This window comes from Neofelis nebulosa, chromosome 15 (assembly GCF_028018385.1).
Source record: "Neofelis nebulosa isolate mNeoNeb1 chromosome 15, mNeoNeb1.pri, whole genome shotgun sequence".
Classification (NCBI taxonomy): domain Eukaryota; kingdom Metazoa; phylum Chordata; class Mammalia; order Carnivora; family Felidae; genus Neofelis; species Neofelis nebulosa.
In genome coordinates this window covers 45444101-45471128 of record NC_080796.1, presented here as the reverse complement: position 1 = coordinate 45471128, position 27028 = coordinate 45444101, and the positions used below count along the sequence as shown (strand labels likewise).

Genomic DNA, 27028 nt, shown 5'->3' with positions numbered 1-27028 from the left:
AACTGGATGAAAGGAATGTGGGACCTCCCTGTACAATTTTTCTTCCTTTGCAACTTCCTCTAAATTTATAATGATGCCAAATTAGAAGCTAAAAAGGGATTATAGACTGGATTAAAACACACACACACACACACACACACACACACACACACACACACAGAGTCTAGCCACAAGCTGCTTATAAGAAACCCACCTAAATCATAGAAATCCTATTGAATCAAGTGAACAGCTGAAAATAAAGAGATCAGAAAAAATATTGCCAATATTAATTTTAAAAAGCTGTTAAAACTTTATTACTATCAGACAGAGCAGATTTTAAGATAAAAGAATTAAAAGGAAAAAAAGACACTGTAGTAATATTAGAAATAATCCACCAAGATAGAACATTGTCAAGAATAACATAAATAAATAAAACTTGGCATCTAACAGAGATTGTATTTTTTAGTCCATATGCCACATTTATGAAAACTAAGGATAACATCACAAAAGAAGTTCTAACACAATTATTTCAAGGAATCAATAATATGCACAGCCTTATAATGTAATCGACATAGAATCCAAAAATGAAGATAATCAAACTATCCATTTGTTTGGAAATTTTAAAATATTAAGTGAATTGTGGGTTAAAAAAAAAAAAACAAAACAAACAAAAAAAAAAACAACCAGATCATAGGGGTGCCTGGGAGGCTCAGGCAGTTAAGCATCAGAATTTGGGTCAGGTCATGACCTCATGGTTTGTGAGTTTGAGCCCCATGTCAGGCTCTCTGATCTCAGTGCAGAGGCCACTTTGGATCCTGTCTCCTCTCTCTGCTTCTCCCTGGCTCGTGCATGCACATTCTCTCTCAAAAACAAATAAACATTAAAAAAAAGATCACAATAGAGATCACAAAATATTTAGAACTGGAAAAAGGGTCACCAGATAAGGCTGCTCAGGTTGTGTACCACACAACTGTAAAGGATGCACTGACATAAGACTATGATGTTAGTGGTGCCCCCTAGAGTTTTGTAGAGTGATATGCATAACTCTGCAGCAGCATTTCCCACATCAAAACTTCTGCAGATACAATTATGGATGGGCAAAGTGGGAACTTTCAAACACTAAATGCTTTCATGAAAATATACTAACAGAATTTTTAACTCAAGAAGGTAGAATGAAAAGAGCAAAGTAATAAAGATGAGAGCAGCATTTATTGAAATTGGAGTTGAAATAAAGGATCACCAAGACCAAAACCTTTTTACTTAAAAAGAAGGCTAATAAAATGGACAAAACTTTCCATAGTAAGTTGTGAAATTTTAGAAGAATTCCCATTAAAGACTGGAATAAGGCAAGAGTGCTTGTTATCACTGCTTCAAGTCAATACTGCCTAGTCAGTAAAATAAGACAGGGAAAGGAAATCAGAAAGGCAAAAGATAAATCTGTATTTCCAGACTATGATGGTCTATATGGAAGGCCCAAGATAAACCACAGAAAACCCATTTCATATGAGAGAATTCAGCAAGTTTGTTAAACACAAATTTTATATATGAATCAGTTACATGTATATTAACCAATGAAAAAAATGTAATAGAAAAAAAATTTGCATTCACAATAAATTCTAAGAGCGGCTCTGAATAAATCAATAAAAAATGATACTTCTGGGGAGAAAATTACACGGCATTATTGAAGAAGCTGTACCAAAGCACACGTGACTAAAGGAAAGATAAACTATGTTCATGGGTGGGAAGAACTCAGTTCTATGAAGATAATAGTGCTCCCCAAACTAATCTCTAAATATGATGCAATTCTATTCAAATTCCCATTTGTGTCACTCTGGAATTACAGCAAGCCAATCATAAAGTTCATATGGGAAAGCAAGACCATAAGAATAATTAAGACTATTTGGAAATATAAAGTATAGCAACTACTCAACCAGATATCAAGTATATCAAGAATACTTAAAACATGTGGAATTAGCACAGTGATAATCAAATAGACCAATGGAAGAAAACAGTCCAAGAAGAGACCCACACATACATAGATCTTGAGTATATAAAAAAATGTGACCTTAAAAATAGTGGGAAAGACAAGCTATCCAATAAACTGTGTTGGGACAACTGACTACGAGGGAGGACAGTAAGACAAAATAAAATAAAAACTAGATCTCTACCTCATATTTTACACAAAGTTAATTCTGGGCACATTAAAGACCTAAATTTGAAAAGCAAGGTTTTCATATGTTTGGGAAAAAGCTAAAGGAGGATATATTTTATGATATATAGAACAGATAAGAAAGGATTCCTTTTATGATATATAGAATAGATAAGGAAGGATTCCTTAAAGAAGCTACAAATAAATACAATGTACAGCATGATACATATAGTTATTAATACTGTATTGAATATTTGAAAGTTGTTTAAAAGAGTAGATCTTAAAAGTTCTCATTATAAGAAAAAGATTGTAACTATGTACGATGTGGATATTAACTGGACTTTTATTGTGATCATTTTGCAATATATACATATCAGATCCTTATGCTGCACACTTGAAACTAATCCAATATGTCTGGGGCGCCTGGGTGGCGCAGTCAGTTAAGCGTCCGACTTCAGCCAGGTCACGATCTCGCGGTCCGTGAGTTCGAGCCCCGCGTCAGGCTCTGGGCTGATGGCTCGGAGCCTGGAGCCTGTTTCCGATTCTGTGTCTCCCTCTCTCTCTGCCCCTCCCCCGTTCATGCTCTGTCTCTCTCTGTCCCAAAAATAAATAAAAAAACGTTGAAAAAAAAAATTAAAAAAAAAAAAAGAAACTAATCCAATATGTCGATTATATCTCAATTTAAAAAGGCTACAAAAAGCAAAAACAAATGGTAAAATATTAATGAATGTGGCTACCTCTGTGATAGAAAAGATACGTAAGTGAAACAAAAACCCAATTATCTTTTCTTTTTTTCTATCTTTTCTATCTATCTACCTATCTATTTACCTATCTATTGAAGAGAACGCTTCAAATCAAGAAGGAAAGACATACATCCCAATGGGCAAAGGACATGAATAGGTACTTTAGAGAAACAAAAAATTCTTAATCTCATTGGTAATCAGAATGCAAATTAAATCAGAATGACAGAAATTTAATTATAGTATTGATGATGATATTGGGAACCCTCAATTACTGTGGATAGGAATGTAATTTGGCACAGCCACTTAGAACAATTCGGCTACTTCTAGAATTGAAAAGTATTATTCAGAAATATATGTATAAGAAGACATGTAGAAAAACATGTTCCCTCAGCATTGTTTATAACAAATATCCATCAAGTGGAGAATGGAGCAATAATTGTGGGGTTCGTTATATAATGAAATACTACAGCTCAGTAAAAATGATGATCTGGGCTCTGGATTCCTTAAGGATTCCAGAGCTACATGAATCAAAATAGAAATCTGGAAAACATAATATGGAGCAAAGAAAAGGTAAATTAAGGTGTCTTCTAATACTAAAAAGCCTTATTCTTTTCTAAGATAAGTTTCTGCAACTACCTCTTTGAAAGAGGAAGTTCCTGGAAGTTATAATTAGAAATGATACTGTTACAGTATTCAGGGACCCCGATCCTTTTTGACATGGGTTGTCCTGGACAAATGCCAGCACATGTGGTTATCCAATTTGCCCTACAATTTCTTGTAGCTAGGACTAACAAAAACTTTTTTATGATTTTAAAAGAAGTTGCTCATTACAAAAACCCTATCCTGACCATGACTATCAAGAACATACTAAAGACTACATGCTGGAACTTTTACTTTGGTATTCTTAAAACACTTAAAAACATGCACGAATTCATTTTTAAATGTCCATTTCCTGTTCTTTTACTCTACTTAGTCTAGTCCTCTGAGTTTGAAGCTAGCCATATTAAACAAAAGGGAGAATCTGTTAATAATCCAGGCTAAGAATCTCTGATAAATTATCAGCTTCTGTTCACAATAAAGCTTTGTAAGAAGATAGGAATTTGGGCACCAGATGCTTCTTCGCATTAAAAAGAAAATCTGCATAGAGTCAGCATGAAAGATAAATACCCTATAATTTCAACAGTGCTTCTGACTTTGCAGTGATAAAACTTGCAATCCCATTCCTAAAACTGGTAAATAGGAACCAGCCCTGGATGAAACCACTCTTGGCAACCTTGAGAGGGATGTTGGTGAGAAGGCATTGCTAACCATTAAGAAGGGACTTTCATGAAATATCCAGAAGGATCAGATTTCCTCCAAATTCATAATGGGTCTACTTTATGTAGAAGGGGTTATCTTGATAATAAATGACAAGCATTTGTATAGTGCTTTATGGTGTACAGATGCAATCATTTCACCAAAAAAAGCAGCAGTGAGTAGTGGAAAAAATCTGGACTTTGGAATCTGAGGTGTGTTTACGTCTCTGTTCTATTAGTTTCTAGCTGGGTGATTTTGTGTAGTTGTTTGACTTCTGTTCTCAAAGAAGAGTAGTAAAACAGGAACAGCTCACTTCTTGTCTAAGATTTGCTGTGAGGATTAGAAACAATATGTGTAAGGTGCTCTGCTCATAGAAGACAAAAGAGGCAGCTATTATACTAAGAAAACCAAAGAGGTAGCTATTATAATTGAACACACTAATTAAGCAAGTATCACATTTGTTTGCTTGTTTTTAAGTATTGCTTTTAATACAAACTATATTCCAGGCATGATGCTAAGTGCTAGGAATATAGAATGAAAACAGACCTGGCACTCTGGTTGTGGGCCATCCAAAACAATTACAAAATAGAGTGAATGGAGATCTGTGTAATAAGCGACAGGAATTCAGAGGAAGAAGTGTGAGTCTGTCTGTGCAGACTTCTCAGAGAAGGTTATCTTGAACCAAGACATGATGCACTCATCTGACACAAGAACCTGCAAGATAGTCACTGGTGTCCACGTTTTAGAGCCAAGGAAGCAAAGATCCTAGTAGACTTGCACGTTGTTATTAACTAAGGATTCTGCCAACATGCCTGTTATTCTGCTTCTAGGTGGTAGAACCCAGAAGACTGGATTTCAAAGTTCCACATCTTTGAACTGTGAAAACGTTTTAACCCATGCACAAGTTCATGTTTCAATCCTCACTCATTCTTCCACCCCCTTAGTCCCTTGAACTTGAAGCTAGTAATATGAGGGGAGAATCTGCTAATATTCTTATTATACAATTACTATTACTAGTTTTTATTAATAAGGCATCATATTATTTTGCCAAACGTGTCTTAAGTAAAGAATAAAGTTCATTGCTCTAAAAAGTTTTCTTTCTCAAATTCCAACAATGTCCTTGGAAGGATTAAATTACCCAGGACTTTAGTTCCAAAAGACTTAGTAGGGCTCCTCTAAGTGAAATCTTCTGTTTTGTATGGTTGAAGTCAATTTTTGTTTACCCATCAGATTTAGAGACTATGTATAAGTCTGAGAAAAGAAATTCAAACTTTTTAGGTAAAGTTAACTATAAACACTTCCAATTCTAGAAAATCAGACGAAAAACATTGAAGAATTTCCTCGCATAAGCATTCTCCAGGGAGCAGGTGTCCACCTGGTCACTCCACTTTGTCAGATCATCATTATGTAAGGCCTCACCAGCCTAGACAGAGGACTAATTGTTTACTATTTGACTTTGGTTTGATCTTGGGATTTGCAGTAGATAAAATAAAGGGAGTGACTTGAGTTTGCTTCCTCTGACATCTCTCAAGATACCAAAGGTCATAATGGCTCCTTTTGTTAGTAGATCAAAGATTTTAAACCGTGGCTTGGTACTGAATTCACATAGCAGTTATTGCTGACATGAGGAAGGCCTTTTTCATATAATCTGTAGATCCAAGAAGATCATATCTGAGAAGAGGTATTTCCCAATAAGGAACCTTCACTTAGATGACTTTTGCTGATGTAAACACAGATGCTTTAAATGATAATAATTTATCGATACCGTGTGTCAGACGTGCTAAGTTCTCCACAATAACTACTGCATTTAACCTCTCCCAACAATCTTTAGGTAGACCATCATGATTTCAATATTACCAATGGGGAAATTGAGGTGATGCAAGTTGGCTAAGGATGCAAATAGAAAAGAAAAAACTGAGCTCAAGTCTGCAGTCTTTACCACTAGGCCACACCACCTCCATAGTAGAGAGCTAGTTCTGAACGCCTCCCGTTTTCCTCTGTTGCTATTTCATGCATTACTCTTCCAGACCCACACCCTAAGACTTCCTTTCCTGTGTGGTACAGAGTGACAAGTCTGGAATCAGGAAACCTGGCTTGGAGCACGGGCTCAGACTCCTTGCCACTCCTTAGGCACGCTAACCACGTTGTGCATCTAGTCATGTTCCGTAAAATCACTGTAACTTTTAATATTACAGGCAAAAATACTTTCTAAATAAAGTTCTGCATGTAAATCAGAATGGTGGTTGTGGGGGGATAGGGGAGACAGAAAGTCATTATTTAATGGGTGCAGAGTTTTAATGCTGGACGATTAAAGATCTTCCAAAACAATACGAATGTACTTCATGCCATTTAAAAATGGCTAAAATGGCATATTTCGTGTTATATATATTTGACTACAATTTGTGAAAATAAAAGAAAAACTCGGTACTTTAGAAAAAGAAGTCCTACGTAGACAGTAATACTGACATAATAATTATTTTCTCTTAGGCCAAACAGTAGAGAGAAAGGAGTATTTCAGGTGTGCTATCAATGACTATTTATTACCAAGGCAGACAAAATGATACACAGCTAGAATGTGGCCATGCTCCATAGGGATTAGGCAGAACTGTCCAAGTTGAGGTCAGCATTGTCACTCAGGTCACACTGACCTTTATGCATGGCACAGAGCTCCGTGTCCCCCCAGCGAAGCTGGGAGAATCAAAGTATGAGCTACTGTGGGCCAGCTGTCTTCCTCCAAAGTTCAGGGCACCCAGACACAGCATGCGTAACACAGCCCTGACGCAATAAAAGGTAATGCGCATGCTTTACTCTTCTAGAAAATTATTTTTATGCATCACAATGATGACAATTTTAGATTCAGTTGAAAAGGATGCTTGCCCCCGCTGCAAAAAAAAAAAAAAAAAAAAAGAGAAAAAAAAGATACCTAATTTTGAAACTAATGTAAAAGTGGTATTTCAAGAATTACTGAAATCCATGGCTGTGTTCTTTTCCTGTGTGTAATATCCAAAAATTTCAGTGTGAGCCCTGACTCCGCACGATTATGCACAAGTCACTTAACCCCTTGAGTCTCAATCTTCTTATCCAGAAGGGAGAGGTGGACATGTTGCAGGTTCATTTCTATGGTAAAATTCTAGGATTTGGTTTCCTTTCAGGACTGAGGCCAAAGTTTCTGTCAGAAAGCTGGGTAGCAGAGGGTGTGGGGGGTTAGGCATGGTGTTCCCTGCTGGAGCTCTTGGTGACCACATGCACGGTGTCCCAACTCTTTTCATGCCTCCGATCGCTGTCGGATTTGTGTAACACGAGGATTGAGAAAGGCTTTTTTTTTTTTTTAAGTGTTTTTTTTTTTTTTCCCTTATGTTTAAGTAATCTCTACTCCAACATGGAACTCAAACTTACATCCTAGAGATCAACTCGCACGCTCTACTGACTGAGCCAGCCAGGCGCCCTGAGAAAGGTATTTTCTTCGACAAAATAGGCTAGACGAGACTAATGTGTGTGTGGAGCATGCACTGGTTCAGTGGGAAGAGGAAAAGGAATGGAAGAGAAGCTGTGGTCAATGCATCATGCAGTGTTGCGATGATGTGTTGTGTATTAGACTTTCCACTCGATGCATTCCACCTTTTTCATTAGTGTCCCCTGGGTCCTAAGTGAGGTTCTGCATCACATTGAGGACTTTCTCTCTTTGGAAAGACTGTAGGTTGCCAGTTCATATGCTGCCTAGGACACTGGCTTTGCACATAGTAGACACTCAACATATATTGTGGGATTCACTCTTTCACACTGACGAAAGACCTTTAAACTTCACATTTGTTCTTGGTTCCTGTCATGAATTGTTCTATTTGGAATTTAACCCTCTTAACCAAACACGGCCAGAACTCAAGATTGGACTCACTGGATCTTAGCAGTAAACTAGAAAGAAGGTTTGGAGCACCTGGGTGGCTCAGTCAGTTGGGCGTCCGACTTTGGCTCAGGTCATGATCTCACAGTTTGTGGGTTTGAGTCCCGTGTCAGGCTCTGTGCTGACAGCTCGGAGCCTGGAGCCTGCTTCAGATTCTGTGTGTCCCTCTCTGTCACTGCCCCTCCCCTGCTCGTGCTCTGTCTCTCTATCTCTCAAAAATAAATAAATATTTTAAAAAAAAAAACAAAAAGGAAGTTTAATGAATTCCTCAGAAGTGAGTCACTGAGTGACTCCATTCTAGAAACCACATCCCAGGAGTTCACTAGAATGTCAGATCTACACTGACCACATTAACCATGTAGCCTCTTTGGAGTCTGGACTAGCACAGCCACTGCATTCTGAGATTTTAACAGTGTGGGGGGTTACCGCTGAAGAGGAGAGAAATACCGACCAGAGCAGTCAGGGTTGACATCTTTTTCCTTGCTGGTGAGTCCCAGTTTGCCAGGCCAATACAGCTCTGAAAAATCATCTCACTAAACAGCAGTAGTTAGCAAAATGACAATATTAGTATTAACAACTAAAAAATAATAAATATTTTTTAAGCATAAGCTACTCAGAAATATGCCTAAACAAATGCTATTTAGGCAATTATATTCTCGTGCCAGTAGATAACAAATGATAATCACTTCTTCCATGGCTGTAAATACGTATTGATTAAGTTCAAACTTAGAACTCCAAAATGAATTATATCTGGTCATTGCTAAACTGCTTTGCTCACTGAAAGAAAAAAAAATCCACACAACACCTATTATACTGCATTTAATTAAGACAAGCATCAACTTTATGTGCCATCATTTGCTTCTGCCAAATCTCTATGGTGTAAATATTGAACGGTGGCATCCCTTGAATGCTAATCAATCTTTTCTGAATTTCAAATGATTACATAAATTTTGGGAAATGCTTATTTGCCAGCATTACCCTCAGCTGCATATATATCAGTGAGGCATTAGTATGAAGATATGCATAGTTATTTGACAAGTGTCTAGTGAGTGTTTTTCTAAATTAGAATATCATATATGAAAAGGTAAAAGCAGAGACTGAATGCTAATTACAAGAAGAACCCTGGGATCTCTCCTCTGCTTATCTGACTTCAGGAGGCACAATTTAACCAATGCACTTGGGTGACGATGTGAGATGCACACTACATCGCTAGACAGGCCAGTAAGTGCGAGTGTGTGTGTGAGCGGATGTAGGAGTGTGGCACATGCACGTCTGTGTACATGTACAAACAGAAGCGTTTGCACAGGGGAGTGTATGGTCATACTTAGAGGAAGGCTATAACAAAGCAGATACTGTGACCAGCCTCAGAAAGGACTATTACCACATAATGGGAAGGCTGTTTTCTGCTGTGTTGAGACCATCTTTTACACAGATACCAGGTAAACAGAAGTTGGTGATGTGCCGACTGTTGTGCTGGTTTCAAAACTGAATATTTACAGACATACGCTGGCACGCGCAGATAGAAATTTGTACTGTTTTTCCACCCTTCTGAAGTTCTTCTGACACTTCTGGAGGGAGGCAGTCAACTAAGGAATGGGTCCAGGCACTCCTATTTCACTTTCTAGGTTAGCTGGAGATTTGCTTTATAGCAAACTATACCTGCGCTCTCATTCTCTGATTTATAAAGTGAATGGTCCATTTTGCTTTAGGCACTGCAAACACAGAGTTTAACCATTGTGATCAAATCTCTCTGTCAGATTTGGAAACCTCTTTTGTTAACTGGATTTAATGTTGCAAAAAAGCGAAAGGTAAATTCATGTTTCCCTTTGTTCCTGTTGCTTTGCTCTTTCTTGGGGCTCCTGGGTGGATCAGTCGCTTAAACGCCCGATTTTGGCTCAGGTCATGATCTCACAGTTCGTGAGTTCAAACCGTGCGTCGGGCTCTGTGCTGACAGCTCGGAGCCTGGAGCCTGCTTCGGATTCTGTGTCTCCCAATTAGGGGCCAAGATGGCAGAGCAGCATGGAAGTTCTCTACTTCTCTCATCCCGGATTCTACGTCTCCCTCTCTCTCTGCCTCTCCCCCATTCATGCTCTGTCTCTCTCTCTCTCTCTCTCAAAAACAAATTAATATTAAGAAAATTAAAAAAAAAATTGTGCTTTCTTATTGCACCCTTATCCCCAACCTCTCTGAGAACAGGGACACCTATGATGGTAGAAAGTCTCAGACCCAACAAGCTGCTGGGCCTCTGGAGAGCTGGGCAAAAAAAGAAAGGGTATCCTCTTTCTTTTTGTAACACCTTACATTTCCTTCTCCAACAGTGTACTCCAGGACATTTGCAGGTGACTCTGGAAGTGCTGAGGGAGCTCCGGACACCAACTGTGCCCCCATGCACACACCCGCTAGGGGTCTGGAGCTCAGGAAAGGCAGGTGCAGGAATCCTGACACAGCCCAGGCCAGAACAACTTTTCTTTCTCAAGACCACTCCATAACTGGCCAATCATCAGGTGACCCTGCAAAACTATTTACTCTGCACAGGAGGTGGGATTTTGAAAAGCATCGTCACGATTTACACTGCAAAGCCATGCTACCGTCCGGACTTGGGTTCACAGGTGGAACTGCAATTTAATCAACCAGTTTTCACCCTCCTCTGCACAATTAGGCTATGCTGCCCAAGGGGAGCCAACAACCAAGCAGGTGGCATGAGGGGAGTATGCATGGTGAAGTCTTTTCTCAGCACAGGACAGGACAGGACAGACCAACCTTGGTGGTCGCTTCGTAATAGTCTTTCGTACTGAGCAAAACAGCAAGGAGTCTTCCCTTCAGGGGCCCTGGCTGAACCACCATGCTTTCTGGGCTATGTTAACACAGAAGCCTCTACAAGTCTCTTAATGACTCCACGTTTAATATTCATACAGGTCCTTATAGTCTCTTATCAAGTGAGATGTGAGATCACTAGTTGCTCTGCGATTCTTTGCCCATTTATAAAGCCTTCATTTTTCAAATGAAGTGTATATATATGCCAGTCTTCACAGTGATGAGAGAGTTCCCATTATGTGATTGCTTGTGATCAAGTCTTAAGCTCTGCACAGAGATGCTGACTTGAGCTTGGGTCACATGAAACCTGTCTCCCTGTTGGCATTTTTGCTTGACCAACTGCTTTGCAGGGAGCTTGGACAGTGCATCTTGGCTGGGTTCTGATATTGAAAATCAGGAGGAGAAATGATATTCTTTTTTTTTTTTTTTTTTTTTTTATTTATTTATTTTTGGACAGAGAGAGACAGAGCATGAACGGGGGAGGGGCAGAGAGAGAGGGAGACACAGAATCGGAAACAGGCTCCAGGCTCCGAGCCATCAGCCCAGAGCCTGACGCGGGGCTCGAACTCACGGACCGCGAGATCGTGACCTGGCTGAAGTCGGACGCTTAACCGACTGCGCCACCCAGGCGCCCCGAGAAATGATATTCTTAGGAAAGGAAAACAAAGGATAGATCTTTATTTAAATAGTAAAGCAGAATTACTACACATAATTCAAATAAAGAAAAAAATACCTATTACATCAAAAACTAAGCCTACTGGAAAGCTAATTGCTGAAATTAAATTTTCCCACCTAAAAGACTGAACTCATCCACACTTTCCAGCTCATAAACGCAGTGCAATTTTATTTACTATTAACAATGTCAACATCATAATGCACAAACAGAGTTATGGCGGGCCCCTTCAGCAGAGTGGAAGGTTCTACCTGAAGGTAGAATTTACCAATTCTCCCCACCAAGGAGCTTCATCTACTGAACTTTAAAGACACGTTTGGCTCCTCTCTTTTCTATCTGAGGGTTTTTAATGCTGACGACCACCAAAGGGAAAGAGTATGATCACCAAGTTACTTTTGTTCATTTTCTCCTTTTAACATTACAAGGAGCGAGCTCAAGTAGATAAGAAGAGAGACAAACAAGCAATGAAGGCTTATGATCATTTAGCTTTCCTAAAGTTCAGTAAATAATCCAGAGAAAATGCTAAACCTCTAGGCAACAGTAACTATAAGAAGGAATTCTTTGGTGAGGGAGGTACCAAGGTTATGAGGCAAGTGCTTTCTACAAGCTTCCTGAAGCTGAAACCCAGAGCTCACCTCATCATGAAACAAACAAACAAAAAACAACCTATGATATATTTAGAAGCCAAGGGAAGTAAAAAGCTTTATTATTAGTTAGCATTTTCATTCAATAAAGATGGGAAATTTACATAAAACAGTCCCCTGTTTACACATGAGAGTTTGGTTTTCTTTTTGGTCTATATTCCTTAGAGAATTTTCTATTTTGTCTATATAGATGGCGCCTTAGTATGTATGTAGTATTTTTAAAATATTGGTTGATGAGTCCAAATGACTGTGAAGAAGATACTGTGCCGTTGCAGAGAAAACACAGCCTAGCATTTGGGGTTGTTAGTTCTAGACCTGGCTCTGGTCCTATAATGTTGAATAAATCACCTAGTTTTTACAACTCCAAAATGGGAGGGAGACTATGTCTTAGGTCCCTTCCTTCTGTAAGAGAGAAACTGAGTGATTTCCCACCTGAAGATGTTTTATTAATAACACTACCAAAGAAAAGCACTTCCTTCTCTGGCTCATTTTGGTATCAGACACTCTCAGTGTCTCAGTTTCAAACAGAACCGAAATACTGATCATCAGTACTTAATTCCATTCATTATTTATTCACAAAGGAAGACTCTGTTTAGTCTCTAATTTCCTTATAAAAACCCCTTTTCATAATGTGAAGACTTATAGCTTTACTTTCTAAACTAAAAAAAATATGTCACATTCTCTAATATTTATCCATAGGATCTATTTTCTAGCCTCTCTCTTAAAATTTTGTGCCTGCATTTTTATTATTGTTCTTGCTAATTTTTCTAGTTTCCATTACTTGTGTTTTTTTTTTTAACTTAGAAGTTGGAAGGTAAAGCCTTCTTTCATTCACGAATGCAATAAATATTTATTAAAAACCTATATTATGTCAAGTGGTATGCTAGGAGCAAAACAAATATACTTCCTGTGTTCATGGACATTCTAGTTTAGTAACCTGATAGATAAGAGGTCTTTGCTTCACTAAAAATACTAGAACAACCGTAGAGCACTCTTTGTTTAGTTTAAGTCTCAAACATTTCACCAACAGCTTGGATGGTAATTTATATTAGAGGTAATACGTTTAACTCTTCTAAAGTAAAGGAGTTGGGGCGCCTGGGTGGCTCAGTCAGTTAAGCGTCCAACTTCATGAAGCTCAGGTCACAATCTTTATGGTTCATGAGTTTGAGCCCCACATTGGGCTCTCTGCTGTCAGCACGGAGCCTGCTTGGGATCCTCTGCCCCTTCCTCACTCCCATGCGCGCGTGCTCTCTTTCAAAAATAAACATTAAAAAAAAAAAGAATAAAGTAAAGGATTTGTGATCTGACACTAGAGAATGCCTGAACCAAACCTGGAGATGAGGCAAACAGCCCTGCAGCCAGCTCTGTTCTTGAATTAAGCACGTTCAGCACTTCTTACCAAGAAGGCTCAGGCGGCAGTTTCGTGAAGGGCATCTGATGGGCAGTAGCTTTCCCTGTTGAGCCTCCCCCAAGGCAACCACAATGCATCTTCCCTGGGGCAAATGCCTCCATGCGGATGACTCCTGCCTGGGATGTGGGGTGGTATAATCAATGCCTCATTCAAAATTTAGAAATTTGGTGTGAAGCAAAGAGCTACCATGATGAACAAAGAATATGACTTTGTCCATCCATTTCAGTTGTAGACAAGATTCCATCAATGTCAAGGAGTTGTACAACATTCCTCAACTACTGTTAGTTAACATGGGCTGAAAGCCTATGATTTTGCATTTGCTTGGAACAGACATGCATTTATCACCTGGTTTTAGTCATTACTGTTCTTTTTAGATTTTCTGCAAACTTGCTTTCCCAAGGAGCTAATAAATGAACATTTCCCCTCATACACTGGGAGAATGCAAACTGGTAATAGAAATAACTTAATTTTGAGGTGTCAGTTAGAGTTCTCTGAAAAAAATAGTCTCAGAAAACTAACCTGCACCTGAGGTATGACTTTTAGCTAAACTACCTCCTACTACATGGTACAACCCACTTTGGTAAAGGCTTTGTTTTCAGTTTAAAATTAAGGAAATCCATTTATGCATCTATTTCATCAGTAACATTTTGTTAAGTCTCTACTGTGTACCAGGCAATGTGCTAAAACCCGGGGATACCGAGAAAAAGTAAAGGACAATTTCTAACCTCAAGTGAGACTGAGTCTAGAGCATGTCTGCACAGAAACACTGCAGGGCAGAGCAGAATCTTCCACCATTTCAGTGCACTTAGCCTACACTTGGGGTAGATATTAGCTACGTTTTAGGCTGGGAAAATCCCTTCAAAGAGAATAACAATCTCTTTAACTCAGCTGAATATAAAAGAGTGCTTTGAGAAATACTGGCTAGCCAGAGAAGAGAATAATTGACAACAAATCAAGGGCATTTATTAGGGAAAATAAGAGGCAATAGGCCTCTAGTACTTTCTCTTGCCACCTGGGAGGTAACAAGAGTCCAGCGGCATCTAACCATTGAGTCTCGAGGCTAAGAAAATCCAAAGGCCAGAGAGTAACCTCTTAGTTGGCACATTCTGGTTACTCGTTCCTTTGAGCACTTAACCCATACTAATATTCCTGATGGGCTTGGACATATAATGACACCATTCAGGATGCTGTAGTTAAAAACCAGGTCAGCTTCCCAGTTCTGCCTTTGTTTTCAGGAGATCAAGTTTGTGGGAATTCATGTCTTCGGAATGCATGCAGTAATGACGTTATTTGAGGGTCATGATTCCACACACATCTACGAGATTTACTTCTGCATTGTTGGTGAAAGACAGAAAATTCCCTTTCATCGGTCACTTTCATTCCCTTTTAGAAGGTGGGACTACAAACCAATATATAAACTTCAAAAATGTTATTTTATCTTCTCTTGAGTCATCAGTTGTAAATGGCCAACTTAGAATATCTCCTTTTCTGCCAAATTATCAATGGGTTCAAATTATGTTACCTCATGGAGGAAGATATATTTTAATTTAACAGTGTTTTAAGAAAACATTACAACTAACTAGCAGACTGGGCTCCCAGAGTCTACTACATTATACACACAAAAATATCCTGAGAGAAAGGGCATTTTTTACTTTTACTTTTATTCAATCAGCTTAACCAATTGATATCTGCTCCTGGATATAACTTGAGGAAGAGAAAAAAATAATCAGGCAGCAGAATGGAGAACTTTTAGCCAACTATACTTTTAAGTTTAGTCCTGTCATTAGCTTCTTGTAGAATCAGGAATCAGCTTTAGTGAAGAATGACTTTTGGGAGGAGGATGGTTGCTACTGGAACTTGATTTGGCTCAACTAAGTGACTATTGCTCCTCTAGATTTTTCTTTTACAAAATTTTTTTTTAATGATTATTTATTTTTGAGGAAGAGAGAGAGGCAGAGGTGAGCAGGGGAGGGGCAGAGAGAAAGGGAGACACAGAATCTGAAGCAGGCTCCAGGCTCTGAGCTGTCAGCACAGAGCCCAACACGGGGCTCAAACTCATGAGCCATGAGATCATGACCTGAGCCAAAGTCGGACGCTTAACCAACTGAGCCATCCACGCACCCCGTCCTCTAGAGTCTTCTATTCTGGTTCAAGCACCCTGAAACCTGGGACTCATGTGGGACTTCTTCCTCCTGTCATTTCCCATGGTTTGCATCCTATGGACTGTTAAAACCAACCCCAAATATACTTTCCATCCTTGTTCCTCTCCAGTCCACTTTCCGTACCACTTCCAGAAAAGCAAATCAACTTACATTACCCACCTAACTCCTTTTTTAAAGAATTTGGCTATACTTTCTAAATGCCCAGAGAATGAAGACCATGGCACCTCTTTTTGTTAACCACTGCATCCCCAATGCCTATCTTAACACCAGAAACATAGTAATGCTCAGTACACGTTTGTTGAATGCCTTAAGACTTTCCATGACTGGGCTCTTGCCCACCACTCTGGTCATAACTGAGGCTTCCCTCAAGCCATACTGATGTCCTACTAGCTCTTGAACTCATCTTGCTCTCACTTGCCTTCACGCTTTTGCATCAGCCAATCTTCTGGCTTAAAATGTTGTGCCTACTTGGGCTCACGTCCTACTTGCCCTCACCAAATCTAGGTGGGAAACACTGTTTCATCTCCCAAGAGAATACTACTATAATCCTCTTTCAGCGCCGCGCTTGACCACTGATCAGTCCACAAAGTCCTCATTTTCCTCCAGGATCAGAGAGGCTCAAGGCTGGGCTGGGATCAAAACATCCGTTTTCAGACTTGATGGGGCTGGGGTGGGCTGGGGTGGGCTGGGGCTTGCAAGGTTCATGAGGGTTTGAGATAGCAGGTACTGACTCTGGACGCTGCTGTGCCTTTCAAAGGTGGCTCTGCTAGGATTTCATTCCCATTACAGGAGTAACAGGTGTTCGGGGTTAGTCCAGGTACCTAAAGGTTAACTGTCCCCATACCTCAATAAAACTGCCAAAAAAAGCTTATTTATTGTTTCTCTGGAGGAAAATGTTTTCCATATGCAAATTGGAAACTACCTGCACTTTATTGCCAGTTACTGTTTCTTGCTTCTTCAAAAATAAACTCTAAGCCAAAACTCTATGTACCTCTGACATGAAAGCCATGCTTTCCTTTTTTCCCCTTAAGCAACAAACAGGTGTAGTTTTAAGGGACACTGAGCTCGTTATTCAGTGGCATCCAGGTTCAGTACACATTTGTTGAATGCCTTAAGACATTCCATGACTGGGCTCTTGCCCACCACTCTGGCCATAACTGAGGCTTCCCTCAGGCCACACTGATCTCCTACTAGCTCTTGAACACAATCAAATAAGAGAGTGTGCGGCTGAGGTTCTGGTAAATATAGGGCCCAATGGTTCAGGATGGTAATTTGTAAGGTTCAGAGGTTACAAGCACTTCAGGACCACCATCCCACCCTTACTTCCATTGTACTGGCAGAGAACATAAGAATTTTGAAAAACGATGAAGGAAAGATTAAAAGGGAGGAAAACGAAACACGGTTCATGGTTAATCTCTCCATCTTCAAATGCAATGCAGTTATTCACCTAATTTAAAATACAATTGAAGTGACAGGACTCTCTTTAAATATTTTGTCCCTAAGATGCTGTAAGATTTCTTACACATACATTACCACGTTTTCCATTTAATTACTGATCAAAAGGCGCTAGTCGAAAAGACGAAGATCTTGCCATAAACCAGAATGATTTGTGAGATTACAGCATGTAGGCCTGTGCGATCTTCCTCTTGATTTTCTAAACACTGTTCATGGGTAAAAGATGTAGACTTACTTGAGTAGAACTTTCCTATTTATAGTGGTTAATACAGAAACCACACAGGATCCAGTCCTGGCGTTGCAAACCTTTGAACACCACATCTATGAAATTCTGTTGTCTTTTTAAATTTTCAGTAACATTTCTCTTTGCTATATTTATCACATTTTCCAAAATATGAAAACGTTCTTTTTATTTTAAATGTTGACTACATGTGAAAAATTAACTCTGGTTCTATTACTTCAAACTATCCCTTTATTAGCAACAGTTGTACAGTGCTGTCACGAAGAATTTTAAAATGAAAGTACCAAATTTGGAGAGTAGACACATCTGTTTTACTTCGCAGTTTGTTTTATTGTTTTATTTCTTCGGCTATGAATTCACAACTATCTTATAACTGAAGACTAAAGAAAAAACATATGTTGGTAAATCTGATTTCTGCAGTGTTTTCACTCGGGGGAAGTTGCCTCCCTCAGCTGTCTGCCAATAAGTAATAAATGGACTTGGCAAAAAGTTTATTTAAGTTGGCTTTATTAAGCCAACAAAATACAGAAATCTAGTATGGGACAGGCAGAAAAATCTGTTCCTTTGAAGTCAATAAAAATCCATCTCCTTAATCCTTTTTTTATTCCAAGCAGTGGTGATTTTTCTCAACTGACTCACTGAGAACCTTGATTTAGCCAATCTGTCTTGCTTAGTTATCTTTCTTCTCCAAAGCTTTCCTAAAGAAGCATCCTTTCCCCTTGACAACCATCATCTTTTATACTTGCATAGTGATGCATCTGGTTATAAACATTCTCTGGTTAATCCTGATAGAGATTTAAGAAACAGGCTTTTAATTACTATCCATCATTTACAGTAAAAACAGCAGTAGCTTGCAAGCTGCAACAAAAGGCACATAGAAATCATCAATAGCAGAAGGATGGCTCCAATTCGATACCATACATCCTTCCTAAGCAATCTCCATTCAACCTTCTGACACAGTTTTATATAACTGCTGCTTACTCATTATGTCCATTATGAGAGAAAATTCAGGACTCCAGTCTAATAACTCCTTTTCCACCCCTAACCCACCTACTAACAAGCTATGAATCATGCAGAAGGATATACATAAAAATATATTCACGCTTGAAGATTTCGTGATTTGAAAAGAAGGGCATTACCTTGGTAGAACAAAAACGTGCATTGACTTCAAGACACTCCGAGACTGGCATCATATAGTAACATTTGGCTGTACGTAGTATGAGAAAGGATTCCTTACCTAAACTAAAGAGCACCAAGAATTTCAGACACACAAACTCTCGTTGATCGAACTGTAGAGAGCGAAGCTTTGCCACTAACTCCTGTGCGTGACTCATGAGATTGTTGAGGGTGGCCCCAGCTTGTGATGCTATTATGGAATAGTCCACCTGCAACACAGAATGACAGTTTTGTGACTATCAGAATCAGAAACATGTATTTTAATTGAAACTTTTAAGAATTGTGGGTAAAATCAGATTCCACTATAGATTTACAACAGAGGAGGCATTACCTGTGAAAATAGTTGGACACATGCTATTATTTTGAAATGTATCATAATTACTCTGAAAAAAACCTAATCACTCTGATAAGTTTTGTAGGGAACAGATTTTTTGCCTACCTAAATTTTACAGGTATATACCTTCATCTTTTTTCTATTGTGACAAGACATTACCAGGTAGGCTAAAATTTTTAACTCTCACAAGTAAGTTTAAAGAAAAATGTACGATCCATACAAAGTGAATCCAGAATAGCATTCTGTGAGCACGTGATGATATTAACCAGTGCATGAGGAAAGTGAAGGCAGAGATAGGTTTCTATTTTTATTTTATTAAGAGACTATATTTTAAAGTAGTCATTGTTCAAGAATGCATGCTTGTGGATGATGAAAGAATCACATTTAGATTATTCTTAAGCTTGTTGCTTCCTACAAAGCAACAACTCTTTTCATATGATTATTAATACATTTTTCTCTAAAGACGGCAATGATCGTATTAAGAAAAATAACTGCTTGGGGTGCCTGGATGGCTCAGTCGGTTGAGCATCTGACTCTTGCTCTTGGCTCAAGTCATGATCCCACGGGTTCTCGAGTTCAAGCCCCACATTGGGCTCTGCGCTGACAGAGCAGAGCTTGCTTGGGATTCTCTCTCTTCCTCTCTCTCTCAAAAATAATAAACATTTAAAAGAAAAAAGAATTTCTTGATTTGGAAAACAAAACAAAAAAGGCTTATTTTCTTCTTCATTAAAAAAAAAAGGGTGCTGTAATGCATCAATCTTAGATTATTCATGGGGACATAAAAAGTTCAGCTTAGAATAATAAGTTAAGATGTTGGGATGGCTGTCAATGATGGTACTGGCTTTGCTGCTGCAATTATAGCATAATGGGAAAGCCCAGTTGGTACCTGATACCGCCATCCTTTTTGTACTGGAGAGCTCTCAGGCAACCAGATACTCTTTTAGGTGCATTTAATATTTGCAGCAGCAGCAAATTTGTCTGGGAGGCAAGTCCTCATCTGCCACTCACCCGGAGCAGACTGTATTAAATTTTTATATTTATTGACATTTCATTACCATAATTGACTGCACTTGCTTCTCCAGGAGAAGGCACAGGGCTGCCTCCTAAGCAGGAGAACGAGTCCCTAGAGTAGAATTTGCAATTAAAAACAAGGCAGAATGGATTTTTTTTTATTGTGTAAATATGATGAGTTGAATTTTCAGCTTTAACTAGAGAATACTGGGTGTACAGAAACCTTTTTCAAGAGTGGGAAAAATTATGAGTCAGTGGAAAGATGACCCCCGAAGGTGTCAATCAGTTTATAAAGAGTCAACTATGCATGAAAAAGCCACAGTTAATGTGTGTTCTAGGTATGCTGTTGTATCAGGCACAGCACTGTCCTACCAGCTCTGTTCATGTGCTGGCACCTGTCTGCTACATTTAAACATCAAGTGTTCTAAGAACTCTTTGGTTTCTGAGAATGTGTGAAGGCAAAGGCCAGTATAGAGGGCAACCTGAACTGTGAGCTGGAAGCAGAGAGGACAAGCAGAAGAACACAGTGGAGCACTCTGTGAGTATCTGTGTAGCACCCAAAGGCATGTCTCAACTATCATTTTGCCAGTTCTCTTACAAGGGAACTTTCTACTCCGGGGAAGTTTTGCTTTACTTAAAAGTGGTGCCTGAGCCTTAAATTCTTCAAAATTTATTATACACATCGTCTAACTACCCCAGATAATAATAATATAAATCCTACAGAGACATATGGGACAGGTGAGGGAATGACAGCGGGAAGGTCCTGTAGGGTCGCGAAGGCCAAAGAAAACTGGGACAAGATAGGCAGAGATCTGGGCCGACATGGCCACGTACAAACAAAGCGTCTTAGGCAGGTCTTATGAGAACTCCATCCCTTAGGGCCCTGAACGTTAAATAATGCAGTGAAGGTAGATGATAATAAGGTGCCCCCCACTTCTGGGACCACCAGGAAATGAGAGTACCTGGGGTAATACTACCAATTCAAGCTCGGCATCAATTGTTGAATGCGCCGCAGCTGAGTAGCATACTATGTACAGAGCACATGTTAATCAAAATCACCAGTTAAGCCTTAAGCGAGGAAGGTGCACTAAAATAAACCACAAATCTGTCACTATGAATTAACTTTTCTCATTATTAGGATAAAGTTAACTGAGTGTCGATATGTATATAGTTCCAACAAGTATGCAATAGGTTCAAATAGGAGAACCTCCTACTTGAAAATGTAGTACATTGTAACAAGAACCTAAAATCATTTTTTTAAAAGACAGGTTAATTAAAAGTTGATATATGTGCAGTTCTTTTTTTTTTCAGTTTTTTTAAATGTTTATTTGTTTATTTTCGAGAGAGAAAGAGAGAGAGCAGGGGAGAGGCAGAGAGAGAGAGGGAGACAGAATCCCAAGCAGGCTTCAGGCTCTGAGCCGTCAGCACAGAGCCTGACACAGGGCTCGAACTCATGAACTGTGAGATCATGACCTGAGCCCAAACCAAGAGTCTGACGCTTAACCAACTGAGCCACCCAGGCGCCCTGATATATGTGCAGTTCTAACAGGGATGTGATAATAAGTTCAACTCCTAGTACTTTACACTTCAAGACATAGTACACTAAACCAATAGAAACTGAAATTGTTCCACAAGATTCTATAGTTAGATGAACTTCAGGAAATCAATCGGCATACCAACAACTTTCCAGCTATACATTTATTTACATGCTAATTTGAAAGCTCAAACATGCTTATTAAATGGGAGCTCCAATAACATTTCCTTCAAGGATAATTTATCAAATTGCACGGCTCTGAAGGAGGATAGGTGATTTATTCCTGAAACAGCACACACATCTGCAACTTCCTTACATTTTATTACGCACATAATTATGTTTTCATTGTTGAGGGCAGAGTTTGTGCCCATTTCAGGAGCAGCTGGCCTTGTCTTTTATGTACTTAGTAAAATTAATTTATTGCTCTCTTACATGTAATCTTCGTGCCATTAAATTCAAGGCAGATATTGAAGAAATACTATAAGCTGATGTCCCCTATGGATAAATTTCAATCATCATGAAGGTAGAAACAGTTTTAGCTAAATTGCTTTTAGTTTTTTAGTTCTAACAGCCGAAATTTTTGATGACTTATATACACTGTAAGATGCCTGTCATTTTAATATGACACAATGATAGAAGATAATGAAGAAGTTGCCAGTGGACCTTTCCCTTGGGATGATATTACAGTGGCTGTTAATTAGTTACAATATGCAAATACGAAAAGCGATCCCACCTTAAACTACTCTATTGTTAACACACACACACACACACACACACACACACACACACACACACACAAGTATTATGTACACACAGATATGTCTTATGTACATGTATTTCTTTTATTTTAGAAAAAGAGAATGCAAGCAGGAAGAGGGGTAGAGGGGGAGGGAAGAGAAGAGAGGGAGAAAAAGAGAGACAGAGAGACAGAGAGAACCTTGGGCTCCAGGCTCAGCGCACAGCCCGACGCAGGGCTCTATTCCCTCGACCTGAACCAAAATCAGAAGTCGGTCACTCAAACAACTGAGGCACCCAGGCGCCCTATGTGCATATACTTTTAAAACACTGAATAGAAATGAATTTTTGTCATAGTTTAAAAGAATAAAAGTATAGAATCGATCTGATAATACTAATAATATTAATTATTAGTAATACTACTGATAATCGTTATTTCCTTTTTGCTTAACAAGATTTTTAATATATGCTTACGTAGATGACTGATTAAAAGATATAATGAAAGCTTAACAGCTGACCTTAGGTTTAAGCAAGAAATTTGGTGTGAATCACCAAATCCTCATTTTAATACTAGGTAGTGGAGCCCGGGGCTGCTGTCTGCAGTGGGATTATTTCAGTTCCTCTAGTTCTCAGTGAACCATGAAGGGACTCAATTGTGCAGACATTTATGTAGCAAACATACTGTGCTAGGCAGTACACTAGTCATGGGACTTAGGAGAAAAGTGGCGCTGTTTTATCTAACTTTTCTTCTCTCTCTTCAAGCTCCAAGAAGCAGTTCCCTGGAACTGTTTCTTAAAACTAAGTCTAATCTTGGGGCGCCTGGGTGGCTCAGTCAATTAAGTGGCCGACTTCAGCTCAGGTCATGATCTCGTGGTTCATGGGTTCAAGCCCCGCATCGTGCTGGAGCCTGCTTCAGATTCTGTGTCTCCTTCCCTCTCTGCCCTTCCACTGCTTGTGCTCTCTCTCTCAAAAAGTAAACAAACATTAAAAAAAAAAAAAAGCTAACTAAGTCTAGTCTTTTTCTTCCTCCTCTGTTGCAATAAATGTACCTTATTTACCATGAGCTGAGTTCAGTAGGAAAATGCCAGAACACGGGATCAAAGAACACCTGGGGCCTCACATTCCTCAGCTTGTCTAGCAGAGCTGCTATCAAGCATTGCATGGACCCGACATGCAGTCTCAAGGTGACAAAAAATCTCTTCCTGGGTTTCCTTTGTGTCAGGATGATAGCCCTGATATTATGGACTGAGGCATATTTTATATGACTGTTCATCTTAAAATACTCAGCATAAACATTTTCATTTGTTCCAGAAGAAATAATCACAGGGAAGTTGAGAAAATTCTGTAAATAAACCTCAAAATTTCTTTTTGTTGTTGTTATACATAAATGCTAATTTATTTATTTTTGAGAGACAGAGAGAGAGAGAGGGCAGGAGAGGGGAAGAGAGAGGGAGAGAGAGAATCCCAAGCGGGCTCTGTGCTGCCAGCACAGAGCCCGACACACAAGCTCATGGCCTCACACACCATGAGCCAAAACCAAGAGTCAGACGCTCAACTGACTGAGCCACCCAGGCACCGCAAACCTGGAAATTTCTAATGAGTAATTTGGGAGTCCCGTTATTTCTTCCGGTTGAGGCTGTAAAAGGTGGTGGAGTTTAGGTAAAGTTCTATCCAGAAATTCTTTGTCATTGCTCCTCTAACCCCGGCAGGATTTAAGCAATGGTGTCTGCTTCAACCTGCAAAGGCGTCTGGTCAAGCACCTTCACTTTGGAAAGAAGGCACTTCCTTCTAGAAGTGGAATCTGGACAGCTTCAAATGCCCATGTGATTCCCTTTGCACTTCTTCCACTGAACCTTCCTCCCATCTTATCTGAACCTGTGTCACGCGGCTTTCCTGTGAAAGTGCACAGTACAAAGCACTCTGCGAGGGTCAGTCATCACCATCATTACATGATAAATTACACCTCTTATCACCGAGTGCAGGACTGTGTCTAATTTTCCCCCTCACATCTTTGATAGGCCCTCAGGAATATTTTTAGCTAAATGAATAAAGCTGTTCCTCTCCCCTAGGTGAGTGTTAAGCTGTTCATACAGGTATTTTGCTTTATTGAAATAATTCTGTGGAATTTTTTCACCACGATATCATCCTGACTCTATACGACGCATCATGGAAACAGGCTTCTATCATTGTTTCAAAGTTCACATTCTGCACAAATCTGTGGTAGTAGGTCAATGTGTTTCAGTGGCAGATGAATTATTTGATTTAGGAAAGTAAGAAAAACCCACATTTAAAACACTTTTCTCCAAAGATTGGAAGAAAACTCAACAAAGACAGCTGATTCAGGGTGGTGGCATTAGGAATGACCCTTTTTCTTTTTTTCTAGCATTTTCTTCATGCTGAAGTAACTTCGTAACAGTAAGTAATAAACAGGTGAAAATACTCCTGGGAAAATTTATATTTGTTTTTACAATGTGTTTACAAAGCCACACCAAAAAATATATATACAACAAAAACATTTATTTATGCAGGCTCACTGAAAAAGAAATGAATGTTTTGCTTGGAAGTTCCATAGAAGGGGTCAGGCACTGACATGATACACGAAGACCAAACTGAGAGCCTATGGTGACAGCAAGCTCTGTACATCTAAAACCATACAGAAGAACAGTCTGGTATGTTGGTTAAGAACACAAAGTTTGGCACAAGGCTGCCTCAATCTGAATATTCTACCACTATTTATAGTTGTGTTTTGGCCTTGAATCAAATACGTCACCTCTTTTTGCCTCAGTTCCTCATCTGCAAAATGGGGATAATAATAATGATAATAATAGTACTTTCTTCATACGGTTGTTGACTTCATAACTGTCAGCTACATGCCAGCTTAGTTTTGATAGTTTCTAATTTTCACATCTGCACTTTACAGAACTATTTCTTGTAATTCCTACTATAGTCCTGTGAGGTGGTTTCCACTACAGTCCCCACTGGATAGGCGAGGACACTCAACCTTGGAGAGAAAGAGGGGCTGCTCAAGATGACACAGCTAGTAAGTTTTGGAATGGGGACTTGAACACAGGTCAGTTCACCTCTAAACTAGACCACATGTGTACAACACACACACACACACACACACACACACACCATTTTCATACCAGAGAAAAAGGAGTCTGCACTGGTAACAAAGATATACTCTACCCATAGTTCAATTGTTGTTAGTCTATAAACGAAGGAAATTCTCTCTCTCTCTCTCTTATTTTTGCTTTCTTCAGCCATCTCCATGCCTTTTCCTTTTAAAAATCATTCCCCCCACCCTGCATATTGCTCTACTCTTGCACTTCCTTTCATCCTTTCATCACTGCTTTCCTGATCTTCCTAAAATTAGCATACTCCAAATCCTGTATTATTGTCATTGTTGCTTTAACGACAACAACAACAACAAATCTAGGTTTCCCCACGGTAATCAGGGAAGTGTTTATCATTCTAAGAAAATTATATTTAACATTCTCAGTATCTCCCTGCATCTCGGGGTGGGAAGCAGTGCATGTCTCCTACAGTAAAAAAGTGACTTAGTAATGTAGGACCTGTGCTGGTGTCTCAGCCCCACGACAGAAAATGGGAAGTTGTAAGACAGTGTAGATGAGATGTGGGAACATGGAGGGGATTAATACTCTGGGTGTTGAGTGCAAGTTAACTTGTTTTAATTAAGCACTTAGGTTACAGATAGAATGGTTCTAATTTAGTACCATCAGCTAATATTTATCATGCACCTCACATATTCAGCACTAAATAGGTACTGTGGAGATGTAAAAATAAGTTTATGACCCCACATTAAAATATCTTTGTCATTCTGTTGGAACGGTCACATGCTTTGGAAGTCTTCCTTTGTAGCACTTCTTTTGCTTTTACTTAAGAAATTCTAGGAGATGAAATATTGTTGGATTCATGAATCGCTTAATAAAGCCAATTAGATCTTTAAAAAAAAAAAGGTGTAAATTGCAAGAAGCCGGGAGATACGTTCAAAATGCTTTGTCTACTCTGTTCCAAAACAGAATAGAAGATTTGTTTCACAATTTTCGTAAATAAGAATGTCTGATTATAATGAATCATTACTATACTATACTATACTATACTATACTATACTATACTATACTATAATGAATCATTACAATTCATTGGATTGGATGGAAAGGGGAAGGGGAGGGGTTTGATGCAAATGTTACTCACTTTAGAAGGGCGGAGGAGAGAGCTACAAGAATTTGGGTGGCAGGAAAGGTGTGCGGTAAGAACTAGTTCTCCACCAGGGAGTTCTCTATTCTGTTGTGATGGCAAAACATGAAGTAGCAATAATTGATACTAAAGACTATAAATAACCATCTATTCCTGAGTGTTCTTGGTTTTGAAAATCAGAGAGAAGAAATGCACTTTCTCTACTTTTTAAATGGTAATTACTTTAACCCAGGGACAGCACTTAAGGCAAAATGAAATGTGAAATAAGGAGTATTTCTAAAGAGCAAGAATGGAAGTGCTTTGAGAAAGAACTGCACAAACTCATTTGATTTCTGAAACTCGGAAGGAAATGAAATCAAATTAATCTGTGGGCTGAGTCTTCTTCTAATGCAATTTCTACTTGGGCAGGGATGGGGGAATACAGGAGGGAGAGGGGGCTAGGAGTCATACCCAGTGATTAAACTCTAGAAATGGGTACGTTTTCTCCAAAGACTTGGGTCACTGGACGAAAATGTTAAACAGAAATTTCAAAGTGCAAGACGTCAAGCCCAT

At 39.1% G+C, this 27028-nt stretch overlaps 1 protein-coding gene across 5 annotated transcripts in view; it reads right to left on the bottom strand.

Moving 5' to 3' along the window:
• NR5A2 (nuclear receptor subfamily 5 group A member 2) overlaps window positions 1-27028 on the bottom strand; it is a 139752-nt gene that overhangs the window by 36294 nt on the left and 76430 nt on the right. For all 5 annotated transcript variants that reach the window (XM_058700234.1, XM_058700235.1, XM_058700239.1 and 2 more), the window contains one exon: window positions 18703-18850. In XM_058700234.1, the coding sequence (XP_058556217.1) occupies window positions 18703-18850 (148 nt within the window). The remainder of the gene's footprint in view (window positions 1-18702; window positions 18851-27028) is intronic.